Source organism: Hyla sarda, chromosome 9, assembly GCF_029499605.1.
Source record: "Hyla sarda isolate aHylSar1 chromosome 9, aHylSar1.hap1, whole genome shotgun sequence".
Classification (NCBI taxonomy): Eukaryota; Metazoa; Chordata; class Amphibia; order Anura; family Hylidae; genus Hyla; species Hyla sarda.
The window spans coordinates 85,561,171-85,583,805 of record NC_079197.1 but is presented as its reverse complement, the minus strand read 5'-3'; the positions used below and the strand labels follow the sequence as shown (position 1 = coordinate 85,583,805).

Here is a 22,635-nt window from a genome sequence, read left to right as displayed (position 1 = left end):
ACCCAAGATTAAAGAGAGTATTTTCCCAACATAAGGAAATTATTCTTAGTGTAAATGCCTAATTTATCATTTAAATTGGATCCAAAGTGCAGCTTCAATTTAATGGTCCTGTAAAAGTAGAAGAAAATGTAAAAAAAATAATAAAATCTGTATGAAAAAGTTTTTGGCCATAACTTAGGCTTACAATTCTATTAGCCTAAGACCTTAGTATGTTGTATTCCTTGTGGCTGGTTATGAAAAGCTTTTATGTAATTGCCTGCTGAAAATAGCTGAATTCATTGTGTGGGTGGATTTATTTCTGAGGCTTAAGTCGATCTGCAATACTATGCTTGTGTGACATACAGTATTTAACACATTATGTACCGTGACAACAGTTCCAAGTATTTGCGAAATCCATTCCAGGCGAGCAGCACTCCAGACTTTCAAAACAGACATGTTTTATTATCCAAGCATAAAGCAAACTCCAAGTGTGACAGGCAACGTTTCATTTCCTTATTGGAACGTTTACCATACAAGTGTACTGTCCAAAAGTGCAGGTTCATATGATACAATCAATTAGTGACATCATCAAATCATGTGATCCAAGCCAATACTTGTGATAAATACTTGTGATAAATCAATCTAACCATCACATACATAAAATCAGTATTATGTAATCATAATACATAAGAAAAAAAATAAGTATCATGTATCTCTTACGATCATAAGTGTATTGTGTGTGCTAAATACATTAATCACCATAATCCAGACCTTAATGCAAGGGCATAAAATGTTTGAAGATTTGGTTTGCTAAACACTGTTAGAATGCATGTCTGAAAATGACATCATAGGATGCAAAGTGCCACCACATTATTACCCAGAGATGTTGGTACATGCACAGTAACTTCTTGAGCTCATGCCTACCATCTTATTCAGTGTTTTCCACAAATAAACAGCATATAATAAAGCAATCTGTCACCTTAACTGACCCTTGTAATGTAGCCCCATAAGCACATAGGGGGAGATTTATCAAAACCTGTCCAGAGAAAAAGTTTCTCAGTTACCCATAGCAACCAATCAGATCACTTCTTTCATTTTTCAGATGCCTTTTCAAAAATGAAAGATGTGATCTGATTGGTTGCTATGGGCAACACAGCAACTTTACCTCTGGACAGGTTTTGATAAATCTCTCCCATACTCCTTACCGTGCTATGTCCTTACATGCCATTATTTTATATTATTGTGGCTGAAAAGAAGCAAAGAAAGAAATGTTATGTCCATTACCAGAGTCCTGGAGGTGGCGCCAGTAGGTCCGGACCACAACAATCAGACACACCTGTTTCTAAGATGCCACTGGCCTTTGATTGGCACACAGGGCCTGCATCAGCCCTGCATGTGCATTATTAGTGTGCCCTATCCATAGATCTGATCCTATCCTTATGTTTCTTAAAGGGGTATTCAAGGCCAAAACTTTTTTTTTATATATCAACTGGCTCCGGAAAGTTAAACAGATTTGTAAATTACTTTGATTAAAAAATCTTAATCCTTCCAATACAGCAAGAGAAGAATACAGCTTATATAGATAAAACATGAGTATATAGATCAAACATGAAAAGCTATACAGCTATAATGCAATAAATGAAAATATGAAATCATGAAAATATGCAATAGTGAGGTACTTAGTTTGCAAATTTGGCGGCCAAATAGCTTGGACCACCAAATTTGGCCGCCAAATTTGCAAGCTAAGTACCTCACTATTGCATATTTTCATGATTCCATATTTTCATTTATTGCATTATAGCTGTATAGCTTTTCATGTTTGATCTATATACTCATGTTTTATCTATATCTTTGTGCTAGCAGTGTGCTGCTGTATTCTTCTGTTGCTGTATATCTAGACCAGCAGCGAGCACCTGTACGCCAGGTCTATATAATAGTTTGGAATCAATAGTGCTGGCTGACTTATCCATTGTCTGTATTAATCCTTGCAATAGTTATTAGCTTCTGAAATTGAGTTGTTTTTTTCTGTCCAACTGCTCTCTGATGACTCACGTCCCGGGAGCGGTGCAGTTCCTATGGGGATATTCTCCCATCATGCACAGCTCCCGGGACGTGACATCATCATTGAGCAGTTAGACAGAAAACTTCAGAAGCTAATAACTATTGAAAGGATTACATTTTTTAATAGAAGTAATTTACAAATCTGTTTAACTTTCCGGAGCCAGTTGATATATAGAAAAAAGTTTTTGCCTGGAATACCCCTTTAACCAGTTCCCTAGGGTAAACTCAATAACAATAGTTTTTTTTTACCCATCTCCTCAAGATGTTGTTCAGCTCTTAATGGATCATCCATGATCTGTTTTCACTTTGGGTAACTGACTCAGGGTTAACGATTCATTTATGCAGCTAGGGCGGTTGCTGTCAAATTTCAATAAGTTTTTAGCGTCAGTAGAGTCCTCAGTTTATCATACTTTTAATATACCCATGTGTCAAGGAGCTGTATACAATCTTTAGACTGAGTCAGAGTAAATTGAATGTCCATATCAATAGTGTTCAAACACTGCACAGATTCATTAAGACCAACAAAATTAGCCATAAATATATTGGCATGTAGGGGTCATATTGGACCCCAAAGCTGTTCCTTTAAATTGTATTTAGACTACATCTTCTATAAGACCTAACATGAACTCCTTGCCTTCAGTAGACAATACAAGATCTTAATGTATAGCAACAATACAGCTAATACCATTCTTATGTCCAGTGCTCTTAAAAAAGCAACATCAAGGGATGCTAAAATAGCACCCTTAGGAAGCTACAAGTTTCTTATTTTATTCTAAAAAGCTATTGTGTCTTTAATATATTACAGTGAGTTAAGGGCAATCATTTAAAAAAATAAAATAAAATAAAACAACAACACTATAAACAAGGCTGCAGGACTCAGTATGGATCCCCATCCAGAGATTATGGGTCTGTCTCTGGTGGATGTCGTAGATTTTTACGAATCTTTGATAGGCGATACATTTATGGTGTCTATGGATGTGTCTATGGACATTTCTAAATCACGGGTATTATTTAGTGGGTACATAATCTCAAATGTTCATATATTGTTGTTTGCCCATTATAATAACTGCCCCAACCTTATTTGCTGGTTTAATAATAATGGACAATTTCAGTCAATGTCATGGATTCATCACTGTTCAGACTAGATATGTGCCTGGGGGAAGTAGAAACATTTTCCTTAAGTTTCCTATATGTCTCTCATGACAAAAGAGGTAAATATTTAAACTTTAACATAGGGGTAAACTTACTCCCGTTGTAAAATCCCTATTGTTTCAAACACAATTCAGCTTGGCGATACCTAGTTATCCTAGTGGTGTCATGGTTGTTGTATTCACATTTTTATCAGAAAACCATATCTTCAACTTAATATTTCTATAGAATGATAACAGATCAATCTCTAACTGTAACCAGTTTAAATCACCTCATGGTTACTGCACATACATTCACATCTCTGGGTTATTACACGGTGGCGCAGTGAGGCCCTTTCTGGTCATGTGTAGTAACATTGTTTACAAGCTGAATCCACCCACCTTTAATTAACGTCCTTGCATTAAGAGCTAGGTAGGTGTAAATGTATTTAGCACACAAAATACACTTATGATTGTAAGATTTACATGCTGTTTATATTTTTAAGTACATGACGGTTAGATCACATGATTGATTTGTCACATGATGACCTACTGGATGCTGACGTTTGGAATTGAATGACAATATATATATATGCAAAATATTTATTAATATTCATTGAATTGTAAGTGGCCATGTTATTACAACTATGTACTGGTTTAAAAAAGTTTTTTTCCCTTGTGGTAGGTCTGCATATTAACAATGTAATCAGGGGTTAGCCCATATGTTATCTAGTCCCCTGTACATTAATGCACACAAGGCCACTGTACAGATCTGTGCTTGTACAGTAAATGAGAGCGAGGCAATGTATAGGCTGAGCCATGACTACATGGTTCATAACAAATGCAGCAAAATGTTTAGAATAACTTTATTTAATCCATTTAAAATGCCCATTTATGACAAATACTAAAACATAATTTAATCCTGGACAACTCAGTTAAATGTATACTTTTGATAAGAAGGTGCTATACGTGATACAAAATCTCTATTGTTAAATTAACCCACTGTGTTGAAGATTTCAATGTTAGACATGGTACACACCATAAAGCAATACATTCCAATATACTGTACAGGTAAAGGTTATTGTCAGTGTGCTTTCCATGTGCTGCATATACCCTGGTATGAAATGATGGTGATCTATCTCCTGTAGTCTAGTGTCTATAATACATTACATTTGAGCCGACATCATGCTTGTGTGAAGGTTAAAGCCATCCTCTGTCTCTTTCCTTAGGATTTGAAATTTCTGAATATCAGAAGAGGCAAGCAGCAATGACTGTGCGGAAAGTAAGCAAACAGAAAGGCAAGTAAAGCAAATATTCATCCACTTGCCTGCTTAATACCTTGTTATCCACTATATTAAACAGCCATAGCATTTCCATATGAACAGGAGATGTTAAATTCAATGTTAATAAGGAGAATATGTGATTCTCAACTCAATAAATAGAGGATATCCTACAGACTTGTTATGTATCCTCACAGTTGACAGGGTCATATCTCAAGAGAGCCTAAAATGGTGCACCCTTCTTAAGAGTAGGAAGAACAACCTTCTACTCTACTGACAGTTTTATCACCATTTTTGTACCTGGTCAAGTCGGCTGAGCACACCTTTGGACTGTGTGTTGAACATGGTGCAGGGCCCTTCCAAGATTGGGAACTCTTGTGAACAGGGCCCTCAATCCTTTTATGTGAATTGATCGATAGTTTGTATCCTTATGTAATGTTCAATTTTGTCTGTACACGTACTCTCTGTATTGTAAGGTGCTGCATAATATGTTGGCACTATATAAATAAAGATTATTATTATATTACTATTAAGCTCTGACTTCTGGCCCTGTTATTTATAGTTATCAACCGCCATCTTTTTTTTATCATTTCCTTCCATAAGGGTTAGGGTAGAAACACACATTGCAGATGTGTTGCAGAAAATGTGAAGAAAATGTGCCAAAGGTAGAAGTGGATTCAGCTGGAACTGGGAAGTATAATACTATCCTTCATATCACCCCTTTAAACTTGATTCACTTCTTGATTCACATTTTCTGCTGCAAAAAAGATCTGTAGCTGATCTAACGTGTTCCTACCCTTACAGTGCAGTTTTGTTATAGTTTTGCTCAGGTTTTGTGATGTCAAAAACAGGTGCAGATCATAATAAATTAGATAAAATAAAGAACAGATGCTACTTCTCTTTATTCTTTTTTGAATATATTCCTCGCTGACTCAAAAAAGAGTAGAAGTGGCATCTGTTCTTTATATTACCTAATTCATTATGTTCCATGCTTGGTTTTGGCTTCACAATTGCACAGCAGAACTGCTGCAAATCCTTCACTATGTAAGAGCATACTAATGATAAGTACTTCCTGGGATGCTGGGTGATGCGTGCATATATTTTCATGGCTTTAAGGGGTACTCTGCTGTAAACATGTTATCCCCTATCCAAAGGATAGGGGATAAGATGTTAGGTCTCCACAGCAGCACCCCTGTCATTTGGTGCATGGAGCGAACTCCGCTCCGTGCCTGATGACTGGCGATGCCAGCCTCCATGCCCTCTCCATTCATGTACTAGCCGTCATGCCCCCTCCCATGAATGGAGGGGGTGTGGCATGACATCACGAACGCATAAGCTTTAGATAGGGGAGAAGATGTTTACAGCAGAGTACCTCTTTAACAAGGCTTGTCAAAAACAAGCAGGAGTGATTGTCCTGGGTGACATGTATTTTATAAGCAAGGCTTGGCACAAAAGGTTGTTATGATCATGGCTGCTATACTGTAAATAGTTTTGCAGGAAGCGTAGAACGGTCCTCAGCTCACTCCCCTAGCCCTCAGCGTTCCAACTGGAGAGGGCTATGCCACCTGTAACTTAGTAACGGAGAAAAGAAGATTGTCCAGCACAGGTCAGGACGGAACGGAGGTGTTTATTGCAGAATTAACTTCAGTACATGGACAAATAGACAGTGGTGACGGGTTTCGGCCCTACGACCAAGCCTTAGTTGTAGGGCTGAAGCGCGTCACCACTGACTATTTGTCCATGTACAAAAGTTTATTCTGCAATAAACACCTCCGTTCCGTCCTGACCTGTGCTGGACAATCTTCTTTTCTCTGTAAATAGTTTTGTACTGAACAACCAATTTATTATTTTTTTTTTTATGCATGTAGCAATAATTATGAATTGATTCTACATCCTCACTAATACAGACAAGTGTCACTCACTACCCTTACTTTGTATAACTAAAACACAGTGGCCCTGATTAACTAAAAAAAAACTAATAAAAATGAAAAATGTTATATAAAAAACTACTAAGGGGACAAAGTAACAGGATTTTTAAAAAATCAAGTTCAGTAATTCACTATTTTTCTGGTGGGTTTTTAAATACAACTGTTGGGTTCTCAGGAAAATGTCAGGAACACACCCCTAATTAAGCAAACCAAGCCCCTTTAAACGACTTAAAAAAATACTCTGAGCAATTGGAAAACCGTCGGGTTTTTACTAGTAAAATGTGTCGCACAAAGTGTTGCAGAGGATGTGCAACACATATTGTGTCACATAACCCGATAAAAATAATCGGGATCATGTTAGAAAATCAGGGCTAGTAAATAAGAAAATAGCTATTAGTAACCTCAGCCCTATGTTTAAAGGGGTATTCCAGGCCAAAATTGTATTTTATATATATATATATATATATATATATATCAACTGGCTCCGGAAAGTTAAACAGATTTGTAACTTACTTCTATTAAAAAATCTTAATCCTTCCAATAGTTATTAGCTTCTGAAGTTGAGTTGTTGTTTTCTGTCTAACTGCTCAATGATGATGTCACGTCCCGGGAGCTGTGCAGTTCCTATGGGGATATTCTCCAGAAAACTTCAGAAGCTAATAACCATTGGAAGGATTAAGATTTTTTAATAGAAGTCATTTACAAATCTGTTTAACTTTCCGGAGCCAGTTGATATATAAAAAAAAAAGTTTCTGCCTGGAATACCCCTTTAATTCCCTAATGCATGCACTCTCACTATTCCTCTTGTCATCCCCAATTAGGGCAGCTGGTTATTAGATTACCTGTTTAGATTGAATGGGGTTTCCCTCTAGTAATAAAAGGGGTTTTAACATCTAACATGTACACAGCACTTTGCAGTGTAAGGACACACCATATGTAAAGGACGTGCAGACGAACCACAGGACATTCCTCTGAGTGCACACATGTGACAGAGTATTATTAGGAAGCGTGTCTGCTGCTTTTAGTGCACAACTGGGATTTTCAGGGAAAGTCCTTTGGCTAAAGCTGCTTAGTGTTCTCCTGGCTGCAGCTGAAATCTAAGCTTTTTCTTCTAGGCATGAAGTAAAGAGATCCTCTGCAGCTACTGCATATCATCATTGTCCAAGACTTCCTTATACGTAGGGCATATATTATTCAGGAATAGCTAATTATGCAATTTAGGGATTAAAAACTACCAGTTCTTTACCTGGGGATTTCCAGCCCATCGTTTTTTTCTACAACATCACATTTTATAAAATAACAAGAGGCAATGTAAGATCTTTCCCATTAGGCTATGTTCATACACAGTTGCCCTGATTTACTATTGTAAACCCAACATGTTTTGTCAGGTTGTGCGCCAAATTCTGGTGCATTGTGCCAGAAATGCTATCTGCGCCAGATATTCTGTCTGCACCAGATGTTGCGTCAAAATTGTAAAAACCTGACCAACTCTCCATTATACTGAGAAAATCAGAAGAGGGGCGTGACTGTCAGGAAAAGGGGTGTGGCTAATGAAAGGGGGCGTGTCTCCAACATTTTCAAAAAAATCAACATATCTACTAAGGTTTCCACAGAGAATTTGGTGGATTTGAGCTGAGTAAAACATTGTATCCTCAGAGGGCATTTCTCCACAGGCAGATAGGCAGTTTTGTACGGTAGGATAATATTACAGCAGGCCTGAGAAAAAGTTTGTGCCAGAAAATAAGCCTAGTTGTCCACTATTGAGAATATTTTCTCAACTAATGTGCAACATTTGTGCACTATAGTCCCCTAATTTGAGATTTTAGAAAACTTGTTTGGAGTGTATCCATTTTTCTCCCTTTTCAAGTAACCACTACCACTATTGAGAATCTCCCATATTAATAGTGTTGAAATACCTAAACTCATTTGTGACTCTGGCAACAAATTAAATAATGCGAGGTGTACCTTACTGGGAGATGTGCACTAATTAAAAATTGACTCAAACTAGTTAGTCAAGCGCAAAAAAATATATATGGGCACAGTGAGATCAAAAACAGCATGCATCAATCAGGGGACACAATGAACTTCCACAGACACAAATCACAGGGATGATTTTGGTTATGGCTACAGAGTGTTATCATTACTTGATATTAAAGCAGCCCTAAGTAATAAGCATGTATAATTTGGCAAATGTGATAAAGTGTTCAACTATAATAATTTTTTAACATTTTTTAACATAATTATAGACTAATTCAATTTCATCCCCCCCAAAAAATATATAATAATATTAAAAAAAGGTAGTGGACTGAGTCAAAGCAAGGAATTTGCAAATGGAAAATATAATTATTCTGATAATTGAAAAAATTAGTTAGAAAAGAAAAAACAGTGATTACCGTATTTATCGGCGTATAACACACACTGGTGTATAACACGCACCCCCATTTTAATAGAGAAATTTAAGTAAAAAAAAAATACATATAAGATAAATGACAGACTAAATGCCACATCATCCCTCTAACTTTGATTTTGCCTGAACTTCAGTTTTTCCCCCCCCCTTCCAGTGCCACATCATTCCTCCCCTTTTATCAGCCCCTGTGCCACATTTACACCCATCCCCCCCCCTTACCCTCTCATCATTCCCCCACTGTCTCATCATTCCCCCACTGTCTCATCATTCCCCCACTGTCTCATCATGCCCCCCTGCTCATCATGCCCCCCTGCTCATCATGCCCCCCTGCTCATCATGGCCCCCTGCTCATCATGCCCCCCTGCTCATCATGGCCCCCTGCTCATCATGCCCCCCTGCTCATCATGCCCCCTGCTCATCATGGCCCCCTGCTCATCATGCCCCCTGCTCATCATGGCCCCCTGCTCATCATGCCCCCCTGTTCATCATGCCCCCCTGCTCATCATTCCCCCCTGCTCATCATGCCCCCCTGCTCATCATGCCCCCCTGCTCATCATGCCCCCCCTGCTCATCATGCCCCCTGCTCATCATGCCCCCCCGCTCATCATGGCCCCTTGCTCATCATGCCCCCCTGCTCATCATGCCCCCCTGCTCATCATGCCCCCCCCTGCTCATCATGCCCCCTGCTCATCATGGCCCCCTGCTCATCATGCCCCCCTGCTCATCATGCCCCCCCCCACTCATCATGGCCCCCTGCTCATCATGCCCCCCTGCTCATCATTCCCCGCTCTCATCATGCCCCCTGCTCCTCATGCCCTCCACCCCCCTGTTTTTGATATATATATATATATATATATATATATATTTTTTTTTTTTCCCCATCTTCCTTACCTAGCCGCGCTCGGCAGGCCAGGTCCGGTGTTGGGTCTTGCGGGCTGCGGTCAGTGAAGCAGGATGAGTGACGCTGCACAGTGTCTGGGACGTCACTCATCATTCGCTGCAGCCGCCACTGGTCAGTGTGGCCGCAGTAACCGCAGCCATTAGAATAGTCACAGCGGCAGCACTATTGAATGAGTGACGTCCCTGATTGCTAGCTCCACTGCACAATCAGGGACGTCACTAATTCAATGGTTCTGCCACTGTGACTATTCTAATGGCTGCGGTTGCTGCGACCACACTGACCAGCGGCGGCTGCAGCGAATGATGAGTGACGTCCCAGACGCTGTGCAGCCGGCAGAGGACGTCACTCATCCTGCTTCACTGACCGCAGCCGGCAAGACCCGACACGGGACCTGGCCTGCCCGGAAGGAAGGAAGGAAGGTAAGGAAGATAAAAAAAAAAAAAACAATACAATACAATAAAAAGCAGGGGGGGGGAAGGGGAGGGAAATAAAAAAAAAACAAAGCAGGAGCCGCGCGCTGGACACTGATTTAAAGTGGCCGCGGCCAGGCTGCTAATCCTTAACAAGCAGACACTGCTGCGGCCGCTTTAAATCAGTGACAAAAAGAATTATTGGCGTATAACACGCAGGCAGACTTTTAGCCTTGAATTTAAGTTTTAAAAGTGCATGTTATAGCGGATAAATACGGTAATTGATATGGGCAATCAACCAAATTTACATCTACAAAGGGCCGAAAAATGTTACCCCAAAATATAACTTTTGGAATCATAGTAAGATATCCTTATCTAAATCTTACTGCATACTGTACCTGCAATGTTTTTAAAAACCAGTTGATAAGTGCGGTATGCCCTATCGGCCTCATTAGCTTTGACTTTTGAAGGTGGGCGCATAATGTTTGCATAATAACACCACTTATAAACTTTTGCTAACAAAGAATGTAAGGTAAGCAGTGTAAAACATTAGTGTCATTAAACTGAATACATTTTTATTTTTATTTTTATAAACATTTTGACACCCAGACAACATACATTCCATCATTTGGTTAGTAGTGTACAAATAAGCCATAACAAATATGTTAAGTATTTCCTGACAAAAAATCTGACAACATTTGCAAATGTTTTGCGTTTTCAAATATCAAAAGCAAAATAAGTGGCCAGAAATGTGAACATCACGATCTCCGCTGACATTTACACACCTCAGTACGTGTCCTCCTAGCTAGTGTATATTTTCACAGAAAAAAGCCACCTGCGCATTTTATTTGCGTAAAAAATGAAACGCCGCAGATGATAAATCGATGTCTAAAGGAGAAAGTGCTCTACGGTAAACCAGCACATAGACATCGGGGAGAAATGTTCCACCAAATCCGATGCAGAAAAAAAAATACACACTGCGCAAAAAAATGCGAAAAAAAAATACACATAAAAACACTCTACCGACAATGATAAATTCCCCCCAAAATGTATACTAATGATGGAGCATGGACAGCATTCTTCATCTATATATTCTCCATAGTCAGCTCTGTTTTTGAGTCCCTTCAGTTTTTTAAATGCATAATTTCCTCATTGGTAAAAGATGATATCTACAATCCATAGTCAATATATATTTGGTCTAGAGAGGCATCTGTAAAATGGTTAACGTCTGCTATTCCCTTAGCGCTGTACACTCACCCTGCCTTTGTAGCAACCCTCAAATCCTGGTGTAAGGGAGAATCCCAGTGGTTCAAGCCGCAGTGTTTTTTCATTTTGTATCCATGATGTGTTCTCAGACACTCAAACAGCTTGCAATATTTATTAGGGAGAAATGCTTGGGCAGCTGCTCACTGCATGAAAACAGGAGGCACGTGGCACTCACATGTTCAGAAGCGAGGAACTTGGCAGTACGGATTGTTTCAAATTAAACTTTAATTTCCTCCTGGGAAAAAAAGCAAGCGTCACTTGAAGAGGGTTTTTACTCTTTCTATTCTAAGAGAATGCCCCATTTCTGCACTATGGAAGCATCAATTCTCTGTTCTAAATAAATACTTCAATCCCTTCAAATTATATAGCTGCTTGTTAAACAAGGCACTGTTACATAAGAACTGCCGGCACCTAAAGGTGTTCATATACCTTGAAGAGCTCAGTCATTCAGCTATCTCTTCTCATCTCCCCATATACATGATGGGGCATGGCCAAAAATTCATGTGTACTATAGGGAGGAGAGAAAGCTTTTGTCTGCAGTGGTGATAACTTATCTCTCTAAGAACAAAAGGGTCGGGCAGTTGGAATCCACAATTATTCAACAAACACAAAAGTATAAAAAAAATAAGAACAGGAAGATGGTGCTGTCCATTGCCATTATCTTTGACGTGTAAGTGGAAGATGTAGAAAAGGCATTATGTTGACCTGGCTGTGAGCACAACACCATTATACACATGTATAGAATGCAATTCCTCTTGTGGGTGGGAGCAGCCAACAATACCAATACCGGGGTGCAGGACAGTAGCTGTATCATAATAAAATACAAATAGAAGATTCCTAAGGGATCACAGAAGAGTTGGATGTATCAGCGGTGCTCACTGTAGAATATCATTAAGTGCCAATGGACAGGTTTGAAATAATAAACTATTTTATTTGGTGTTTTGAGAGGTGTTACCCTCTGTTCGTCAGGTCCTTCTGATGGTTGATGAGCAAAGCTGATACATCTAAGGCTAGGTTAACACTACAGAATTTCTGATTGGAATTCCTTTACAGCAGAATCCCATTGTTGGCAATGCACAGTGCACACTATGGAATTTTAGTGGCGGACGTTCCACCACTGAAATTCCTCTGCCAAAAGGATAAGCGTGCTCATTCTTTAGGCGTAATCCACACCGCAGACATTGCTGTCTATGGGGATGGTCTGATTCAGTCGGTGCTGGCCGCACTTGGAAATTTTTATCTGGAGTGTGAACCTAGCCTTAGTGTATACAGAGGTTACAACATTTAACCCCTGCCACATAAGAAATCAATTGTGCTCTTATCATAGAAGGGCAATGACATAACATGTTCATTGCACAATCAATTATACCATCTCTACAGTTTGATCAGATCGCAGAACTTATTGAGAAAATCTGAGATGTTAAAAAAATAATATATATATATCTGACTGGTCACATCTGAGACAATGAACCATTGGGGAGATTTACCAAGCTGTTTTATACCAGGACTATTCATTGATGCACCTGTTCTCAAGATATTGGTCTCGTTGCTAACAAATTCCTTGCTCTGCACTATGAAGGTGGTCACTGCAGTGTGAGCAATGCTATCTCCTGCCCACTCCGGGGGAAGTCACCACCCCCGTCATGAATATTCCTTCCTGCTCCAATCTCATTGCATGATGGTAATAGTTACATTGGCCACAGTGGATGGGAGAAAGTGTTGCTTATACTGCAGTGGCCTCCTCCATTGTGCAGAATGAGGAATTTACATATCAGCAATATCTTCAGAACAGCGGCACTGATTTGTGCATGGTAAGCAGCATTAAAACCAGGGTCACCTTGTTGTCAGATTCCCTTTAATGTCTTGTTTTTTGTTTTAATGGGAAAAGGGGTGATTTGATTTTTACTACACATTTTAAGTCCACCAAGCTTTCTCAGTCTCTCCAAGAGACTGTGCAGAGGAAAAGCTGATCAGTTGCCCATAGCAACCAATCAGATTACTTCTTTGATTTTTCAGAGGCCTTGTCAAACATGAAAGAAGCAATCTGATTGGTTGCTATGGGAAACTGGTCAACTTCTCCTCTCCACAGGTTTTCATAAATTTTCCTCTATATGGCTGGTGCTGTAGCCATGTTGGAGACATGCAGAGAAGTACCACACTAGTATTCTGCCATTCAGGAGTCTTGTAAAGCTGGGGGAATACTGTGAGCTCTGCATTAAGAATGGCAGAATACTAGTGTGACAGCTTATGCTTATCTTCATGTCACCAATATGGCTGCTGCCTTCAAACATAATGGGGGAGATTTATCAAAACCTGTCCAGAGGAAAAGTTGCTGAGTTGCCCATAGCAACCAATCAGATTTCCTCTTTCATTTTTAACAAGGCCTGTGAAAAATGAAAGAAGCTATCTGATTGGTTGTTATGGGCAACTCAGCAAATTTTGCTCTGGACAGGTTTTGATAAATCTCCCCCATAGTCTCTTCAGGAGACTGGAAAATCTGGGTGATAGGCAGTACATAAAGCTGGGAAAGTATTGTGAGCCCTGAGCTGTGTGTTGTCTGTCACCTAGCTTTTCCAGTGTCCAGTGTCCTGCCACAGCAGTGATGGATGCTCATCCTCCCTCCACTTGTCACTGAGTACCTTCTTCAGCAGCAGCATTTATTTATTGTTACTGACTTTGATAAAAGACAATAAGAAGCTACTTAATAAAGTAATTATGTGTAACCTTATTATTAAAGTTACATACAGTGCATTTTCTGACATTCACTCCGGTACATCCAGAATGGGCACATTATGTTATATGCTGGTATACAGGATGGTGTCTTGTACTTTTTAATCACTTTAAGCTATTAAACTTTCCTTGGAGGATTTCTTGATTTTAATCTTTGCTCAATTTGCCTCTCGGAAAGAACCTTAATTTGAGTTTCCTTTCAAGTAAGAGCAATTGAGACGACAATGACCTTTTAGTCCAAAAGGATTTTATAGATAGAGCCCTGCCAGTTGCCGGAAGGTCTGCAAGACATCATCACACAATCCTATAACTCCAATTCTGTATCATCAAAAGTTTCACACTGTCAAGAACTTAGCACACGCATTCAACCAGCTAAGATTAGGTTTTCACAGTTTACCAGTAAAATAAACCACTGGATTAATTTTTCACAAAGATGGTTGATACCTGGAGATATTTAATGGATCTTTAAATAGAATCTAAATCTTTTATAGGATCCGAGTTTCCGATGCCATTTCCAAATTTTTCTTTTAAGAAATTAAGTAAAGAAAAAGCAAATCAGTTCAGATTTACATTGCAGTTTAATGCTGGAGATTAGACCTCATGTGCACAGTTCTTTCCACACTAAAGTCCTTAGATATGAAAGATTTAAAGTAGAGCTATCATTCCAAAAATGTTATAATAAGATACTGTATGTGTGCACTTAATTGGGCACTGTCCTTGTAACAAACTTTGCACAAATCAGTAGTAGTGTTGCTCGCGAATATTCGCAATGCAAATTTTATTCGCGAATATCGCATATTCGCGAATTCGCGAATATAGCACTATATATTCGTAATTACGAATATTCGTTTTTTTTTTTTGTTTTTTTTTCCACAGTACACATCACAGTGATCATCCCTTTCTGCTTCCAGCTTGTGTGGTGTAAAGAAGGCTCTAATACTACTGTGTGAGACTGGTGCGCGCATTTTCGCATATGCGAAAATTTGCATATGCTAGTTTTCGCATTTGCGAATTTTCGCCTATGTTAATTTCTGTATATGCTAATTTTCGCATATATAAATTTTCGCATACGCGAATTTTCGCATATGCGAAAATAAATCGAGAATATTACGAATATGTGAATATTCGCGAATATATGACGAATATCCGTCCATATATTCGCAAATATTCGCGAATTCGAATATTGCCTTTGCCGCTCAACACTAATCAGTAGTGCAAGTGAATGTGAGAAACTTTGTAATATGCTAAATATTGTTAGAGAAAAATGCCTCCTTTTTCACTCATAAGCCAATTCTACTTCCCGACCCAATCTCCAGCACTTATCATTCACTTTTAGTACTTTACTAACAATTGATGAATTATAAGCTCACTGAGGGTTCTGTTTACATGTAGCCCCTAAAAGTCTATAGAAAGGGGAAGGGGGAGAAGGGACATGGCAGAAGGTGCATTGAGAGAAAGATAGATATACAGATATTGATGCTGTAGATTCTACTAAAGTGTTTTACTGTCTAAGCCCAATGCTGAATTTAGCATGGAAAACATTATACAGCAGTACTGAGGAGTGTCGCTGTAAATCCAGCAATGAGGTGACATATACAGTGCATAGTGAAAGTATTCTGCCCCCTTGAACTTTTCGACCTTTTGCCACAATTGAAAAATTGGGCGTGCAAAATTATTCAGCCCCTTTACTTTCTGTGCAACAAACTCTCTGCAGAAGTTCAGTGAGGATCTCTGAATGATCCAATGTTGACCTAAATGACTAATGATGATAAATAGAATCCACCTGTGTGTAATCAAGCCTCCATATAAATGCACCTGCACTGTGATACTCTCAGAGGTCCGTTTAGAGCGCAGAGAGCATCATGAAGAACAAGGAAAACACCAGGCAGGTCCGAGATACTGTTGTGGAGAAGTTTAAAGCTGGATTTGGATACAAAATGATTTCCCAAGCTTTAAACATCCCAAGGAGCACTGTCCAATGATAATATTGAAATGGAAGGAGTATCAGACCACTGCAAATCTATGAAGACCTGGCCGTCCCTCTAAACTTTCAGCTCATACAAGGAGAAGACTGATCAGAGATGCAGCCAAGAGGCCCATGATCACTCTGGATGAACCTCAGAGATCTACAGCTGAGGTGGGAGACTCTGTCCATAGGAAAACAATCAGTCATATACTGCACAAATCTGGCCTTTATGGAAGAGTGGCAAGAAGAAAGGCATTTCTTAAAGATATCCATAAAAAGTGTCGTTTAAAGTTTGCCACAAGCCACCTGGGAGACACACCAAACATGTGGAAGAAGGTGCTCTGGTCAGATGAAACCAAAATCGAACTTTTTGGCAACAATGCAAAACATTATGTTTGGCGTAAAAGCAACACAGCTCATCACCCTGAACACACCGTCCCCACTGTCAAACATGATGGTGGCAGCATCATGGTTTGAGCCTGCTTTTCTTCAGCAGAGACAGGGAAGATGGTTAAAATTGATGGGAAGATGGATGGAGCCAAATACAGGGCCATCCTGGAAGAAAACCTGATGGAGTCTGCAAAAGACCTGAGACTGGGACGGAGATTTGTCTTCCAACAAGACAACGATCCAAAACATAAAGCAAAATCTACAATGGAATGGTTCACAAATAAACATATCCAGGTGTTAGAATGGCCAAGTCAAAGTCCAGACCTGAATCCAATCGAGAATCTGTGGAAAGAACTGAAAACTGCTGTTCTTAAACGCTCTCCATCCAACCTCACTGAGCTCCAGCTGTTTTGAAAGGAGGAATGGGCAAAAATGTCAGTCTCCCGATGTGCAAAACTGATAGAGACATACCCCAAGCGACTTACAGCTGTAATTGCAGCAAAAGGTGGCGCTACAATGTATTAACTTAAGGGGGCTTAATAATTTTGCACGCCCAATCTTTCAGTTTTTTATTTGTTAAAAAAGTATGAAATATCCAATAAATTCCATTCAACTTCATGATTGTGTCCCACTTGTTGTTAATTCTTCGCAAAAATTACAGTTTTATATCTTTATGTTTGAAGCCTGAAATGTGGCAAAAGGTCAAAAAGTTCAAGGGGGCCGAATACTTTCACTATGCACTGTATATAGCAATGAAAAGTTGCTGCACCAGGGTCTTTGTTTCTCTGCCTGTGTCGCACTCCATCAGCTTCCTTTCCTATTGTCCTTTTTCTTCCTGTTTACTTCTATGGGTGGCATGTAAACTGATTCCTTAGTGAGCTGATAATATGCCTTGTCTCTGCAGGCTCCATCTTTAATTGCCATTTTTTTCTAGAGCACAGCTACCTCAGAAAGGGTAGAGCCTGGCTGCCCACAATTATAATCTTTCTAAGTACTCTAGTCCTCCTATACCCTATTTACTTTGGTTGCCCATCTTTAAATGTTCTCCAGTTCCACTATATCTTTCTTACACTGGTGGCCAGTGCTTTACACAGTATTCCATGTGTGGTCTGACTAGTGATTTGTACAGTGGTAAAACTATTTGTTTGTCTTGGGCATCTATGCCCCTTTTGATGTACCACTGTTACTTTTTTCACTTATGGTCTACTAAAATTCCTTAGTTCTTTTCCATTTTAGTTTTACCCAGAGTTTTCCCATATAGTAAGTTATTTTAGCATAGGCCTTCCACTAACATGTGCATGACATTACATTTATCAGTGTTAACCCTCATTGTTACTTCTTAGCCTAATCCATCAACTTATCCAGATCCATCTGTTTACTGTCATCTCTTGTGTTAGCTACTTTTACACAGTCATGGTAACCCTTTAGCCAGTATAGACAGTAATCTAGACTTGCCATACCCAATAGTAGAAACATATTACGGAAGAGAAAACAATAGATCAAATCACAAATATGAATGGTTTTCTAACATTTACTTAATAAAGGCACAAACCTAAGTTCATCACTTTAAACTACTGATCTAATTGGTGTGTTTTTCTCTTCTAGCTGGCGTCAGCTGTCCACGCTCGGTCCCTCCAGCATACCCGCCGCCTCAGGAACCAGGGGCAATTCAAGGACAGTATATGGTGACCGATGGCATAAACCAGCCACAAGTTTTTGAATTCACTGAACCCAGGAGAAGTCAATCCCCATTCTGGCAAAACTTCAGCAGGTTGACGCCTTTCAAAAAATAATACAAAAATATATAAATATATAAATATATATTGAGAAAGGAGAATTAAAATAGAAAAATAAATTATATTTATAGATGGACCTTTTTTCGGAAAAGCACTGTTGCAACTATACTATGAAAGGACCAAATACAAACATAGCAAACAAGACAGGAAAACTAACTTTAAACAGTTTTTGTTTCCTCAAAAAGTTACATTTTTTCCCCGTCAGACTACAGGAGCTGCTCTGCTTTTGAAAAGCTCCATAAAACATTTCCTCTCTCTTAAGAGTTCGGTCATAGTCACAAAACTCTCGCTGTTTCTTTCCTTGGACTCTGGGACTTCTCTTGCTTTCCGTGATAGTGACCACTAATGTTTTTGGATTACTTGGTGGAAATTGCACATTTTGCTCAAAGAACATTCTCTCTGATTAAGAGAGAAAACATACAGTGGTTAATGGAAAGCACCCTAAGTAAAACACACAACCTGCTTTCATTTCACGATATTCACTCTACATGCACATCAACACCTCCACATCCAGTGAGGCTGTCATTTGGTTGTTAGTCCTTCTGGCCTTGAAGGAGTTGTCTTTGCTTCATCCACATTGCTTCCATAAGAGAAACCATTTTGAAAGTGGTCAAATTCTCAACCAGCGAAGCACTCCTGCAAAAGAAGCAAAAGGGGAAAGTTTACAGAGTGTGAAAGTCTGGTTACAGGCTATGAGAACCGACTGGAAATGCATACCGTGTGAAGTCAGAAAGACAGCTGCCTGTGTATTTATCTACAATTCTTGTGTAAATCTATGTTTTTGCAGGAGGTGTAAAAATGCAGGATGGGAAGAAGTTAGCTTCTTGCTTGTATATTGATCCTCCCACTGTCTTAGCGGTGCCAGAGCTCTGTAGTTCCTGTTGAGTCTGCTAGCTACTGTGCAGTCTATCTATTGCTTTACTTGTTCCATAAATATTCCGGGATAGGATGAAAGTCCATCAAACAGGGATTATTAGAGTTTTTTTTTTTTTAACATAATGACTATTTATTTTCTGTTCGTTCCAAAGAGTCTTTCTTTTTTTTTTTCTATTCGAATATTTTTTTCCCAGAATTACTCTGAATGCTGTCACTTCACATTCCAAAGTGAAGATGGCAGTGTGGTTCTCCAGTAATTGTTATTCTTATTTGGAGTCACTGTGAGTTTTGTAACTTAAAAAAACATGTGAAAACAAGACAAGGTTTGCTGCTTGATGTCCTACACTTTTGGTATACATTAATGCTGCATACTCATTTCTGCATAGGTGATGCCTGAAGCCAGGTCCGAATGGGAGATTTAACCACATGGTTTGTGGAATAGTCCCTTGTCAAAATGGCAATAACGTGGTGTCAAATCCCTAAGGCTTCACATGTACTGTGCAGAGCACTTTAGCCGGAAGGGCAGCAGCGCACTGTAATAATCGCTGTCAGTCCTGGTGCTGGCTTGCATTTTAAATACGTCATGACAAGTACTGAATACTGTATCACTTATTGCAAGTCTATAAGCTTCTCTGCACATTGGCATTAACAAGTACTTTTATAACTATTGCCTCCCCTTTCCCTCCCTAACGCTTCCTATTCTATATCTAGCCTCAAACATTTCTTAAACACACATATCTTCCTTCTATTTGACAGTTATGTTGAGTCCAAACCATACAAGTTCTCTTGCTTTGGAATATTTCATCTGGCTTCTGTTCTCTACTTCTTTCTCTCGTATTTAGTATGCTGCTCAGTACACCTTCCCATGCTGCAGATAGGCTCATTCATTTAAATGGGTCTATATCCCCCTTGAGTAAAAAGAAGATGGTGTCAGAGCTTATTAAACAGTTGCCTTTGTTTCATCTCTCACATTGCTTTCCCAAGGTGATCCCGTACTTTTGTCTGTAGATTGTGGCTGTTCTTTTTTCCATCCCCCGTCTTGCTACGCTGCATCTCTTCCTAGAACACTTTGATGATTGAGTCTAGTCTCAGAGCTCACTACTGCCAGCTGTACCCACCTTTCACTGTGCTGAATGATCCCTGTGCCAGGTGCCTTGGGACTGGCTGTTTATAGACCACCAGCAGTAAGGAAACGATTGAGGTCATGCTCAGCTCATGAATTTTGAAGGTGCATCCACTCTTACTATTGGTTACAGACAATGAAGTGTCCATCCCTTATTATTCATGGACTTATTCTATAAATTCTATTTCATCAAAAGCTGGTCAGGATATTCAGCTTTACATATTGATGTTATGCTTGTACAGCACTGCACATCAACTGTTAAACCTAACTACTCAGAATTTCAATGGTCTTGAGCAGTTCTTAGGAATTACACCAGTTAACCATGAACTGCACAGTGTGTGTCTGATACATGTATACGGAAAAGCTGAACACTTTCATACCTACTGAACAGTATATATATGGTAAAATGAGACTATAAGGACTTTCTAGGAAAGAAAACGTTTCCCTTGTATGACTACTCAGTTGGACACATACACACAACATGTCAGGATGCACTGATCTCTTGTCATTGGGGTATTATCTCCAACCAGCTGAAGACAATCATATGAAAGACAGGCATGGTGAATGTCAAGTTGGGAGATTAGTACATGGTATCCATTACATGTATTAAACATATTCGCTAAATCTATATACAATTTTAAAATCTACTTCTATTTTTCTAAATGTTTTATACAGTATCGCATCTGTTCATATTCAGGGATATATACGAATAATTACTGTTTTGAGATCAGAGCACAACGGATTGATAGAGACATCGTTCTGTTTCTCTACACAAATCTATAGATTGTCCCAATGATAACTATATTTACTGAGACATTTCTAAAGATACAATGTACAGCTGGGTTCATGGGGCTCCCAGTGAATAAGGTATGAGTCCCCTCCTCCGGTCTCCAGCGCCATTCTCATCGGTGCAGTGTCATCACTCTTGAGCATCATCCGCCACTTATAATCTCACAAAGAACACAAGAACGTGCAAGATGCACCTATGTCTCCACATATATATGTATATATATATATATATGTGCGTAACTTATACTGTACATACTGTGCACAGATAGTTACACACTAAAAGATGCATTAGGTTATCCCAGAATAGCATAGACAATAAAATAGTTGTCACGACTGGTCTCATGCAATAGATTGTTCTACTCTGGATCCTTGTATTACCTGGCTATAGATATCCGGTCTTACAGTAGAACCTGGTGGAATGATGATCTTTGCATGAGGCAGTCTTTTGATATGTTGATCCTTTTCTGCTACTCCCTCCTTTATAGTTAAGTCCTCTATATAACAGTGCTGTATGTCCTGCTTTGTCATATTAGTTAATGTTGTCTTTTTAACTCTCAATATTGACAGAATATTTTTATTAGGCCCATGGATATGGCCATTTTACTGGCTCCATACAAGCTTCAGGTTGTACAAAGTGGTAATACAGCATCCATAGACACCAGGTTTTACTGTATCTCTGTACGCTTCTAAAACAATATTATGGTGGCATCCCCCAGAAACATATCCTCTTGGGAAAAATAGCTCTAAAACATGGCAGCGCATGCATAGCAGCTATGATCTATAGAACTGACAGAGTGCATGAGGCCTAATAGTGTATGAAAGGTTCACTTGCATGAATGGAATGCGTCCAAGTAAGAAACCAAAAGAACATATCATTTCAAATGTGAACTCTTCTTATCTGTCAGAGCTTTATATGCTTTTTGGTATATGTCCAAGAAGTCTAGCAGGGCCATAGGAGCTTGGTTTACCTGCTACATTACAGATAGATCGATAAATAAATAGTACAGACCAAAACAATAAAATTCAATAAGTGGAATTTGCAATAAATTATGGTAGAATGGTAATAAAATATATGACATATGTAGTGTTGTTAGTGGTAAGAATGAATGCACCTTCCTACTAAACTAGCATACAGTACAACCTTTCATAAAAATATGCACATCTGGATTTTCTACCTCTCTCTCTGGTTACCTGGTATTATAGAGACCTACAGCAGCTGCAGCCATGTTTGTATCAAAGTTGATATGATATCATGTCTACACTTTAGGGCCTAGTTCTGACAGACTACCTTTTACAAGGGTTATTCCCTATGTACTTTTTGTTCTCCTTATCAGTCCGCATTGTCTTAAGTTGTTACTGGTTTCCAGAAAGGTGCAGGCACCTCAGGAGGGTAATGGATATTTTTCTTTTCTGCAGTGATTTTACAGTTATGGTGCATTGTTCTCAACTTTAAAACCTACTGCCTGGGATTGTGGCATAGTTTACCACATTGTTTACCATTTACCGCCATAATGTTGGTGTGTGAATCGCTGTTTACTTGAATACATTTCCCTCAGCTGCCCACTGTGGGATTATTATTTGTAAAGGTTCCCATATAGAAAACTGA

General features: G+C 39.2%; 1 protein-coding gene across 4 annotated transcripts in view; it reads left to right on the top strand.

Moving 5' to 3' along the window:
* Window positions 1-19,306, top strand: part of ARHGEF9 (Cdc42 guanine nucleotide exchange factor 9) — a 356,509-nt gene extending 337,203 nt beyond the window's left edge. For 3 of the 4 annotated variants that reach the window (XM_056540084.1, XM_056540086.1, XM_056540087.1), the window contains 2 exons: window positions 4,397-4,465; window positions 18,051-19,306. In XM_056540084.1, coding sequence (XP_056396059.1) covers window positions 4,397-4,465; window positions 18,051-18,238 — 257 coding nt within the window. In that variant the 3' untranslated portion in view covers window positions 18,239-19,306. Of the gene's footprint in view, window positions 1-4,396; window positions 4,466-4,644; window positions 4,965-18,050 lie in introns of those variants that run through there. The other variant, XM_056540085.1, reaches the window with a different exon arrangement.
* The last annotated feature ends 3,329 nt before the right edge of the window (window positions 19,307-22,635 follow it).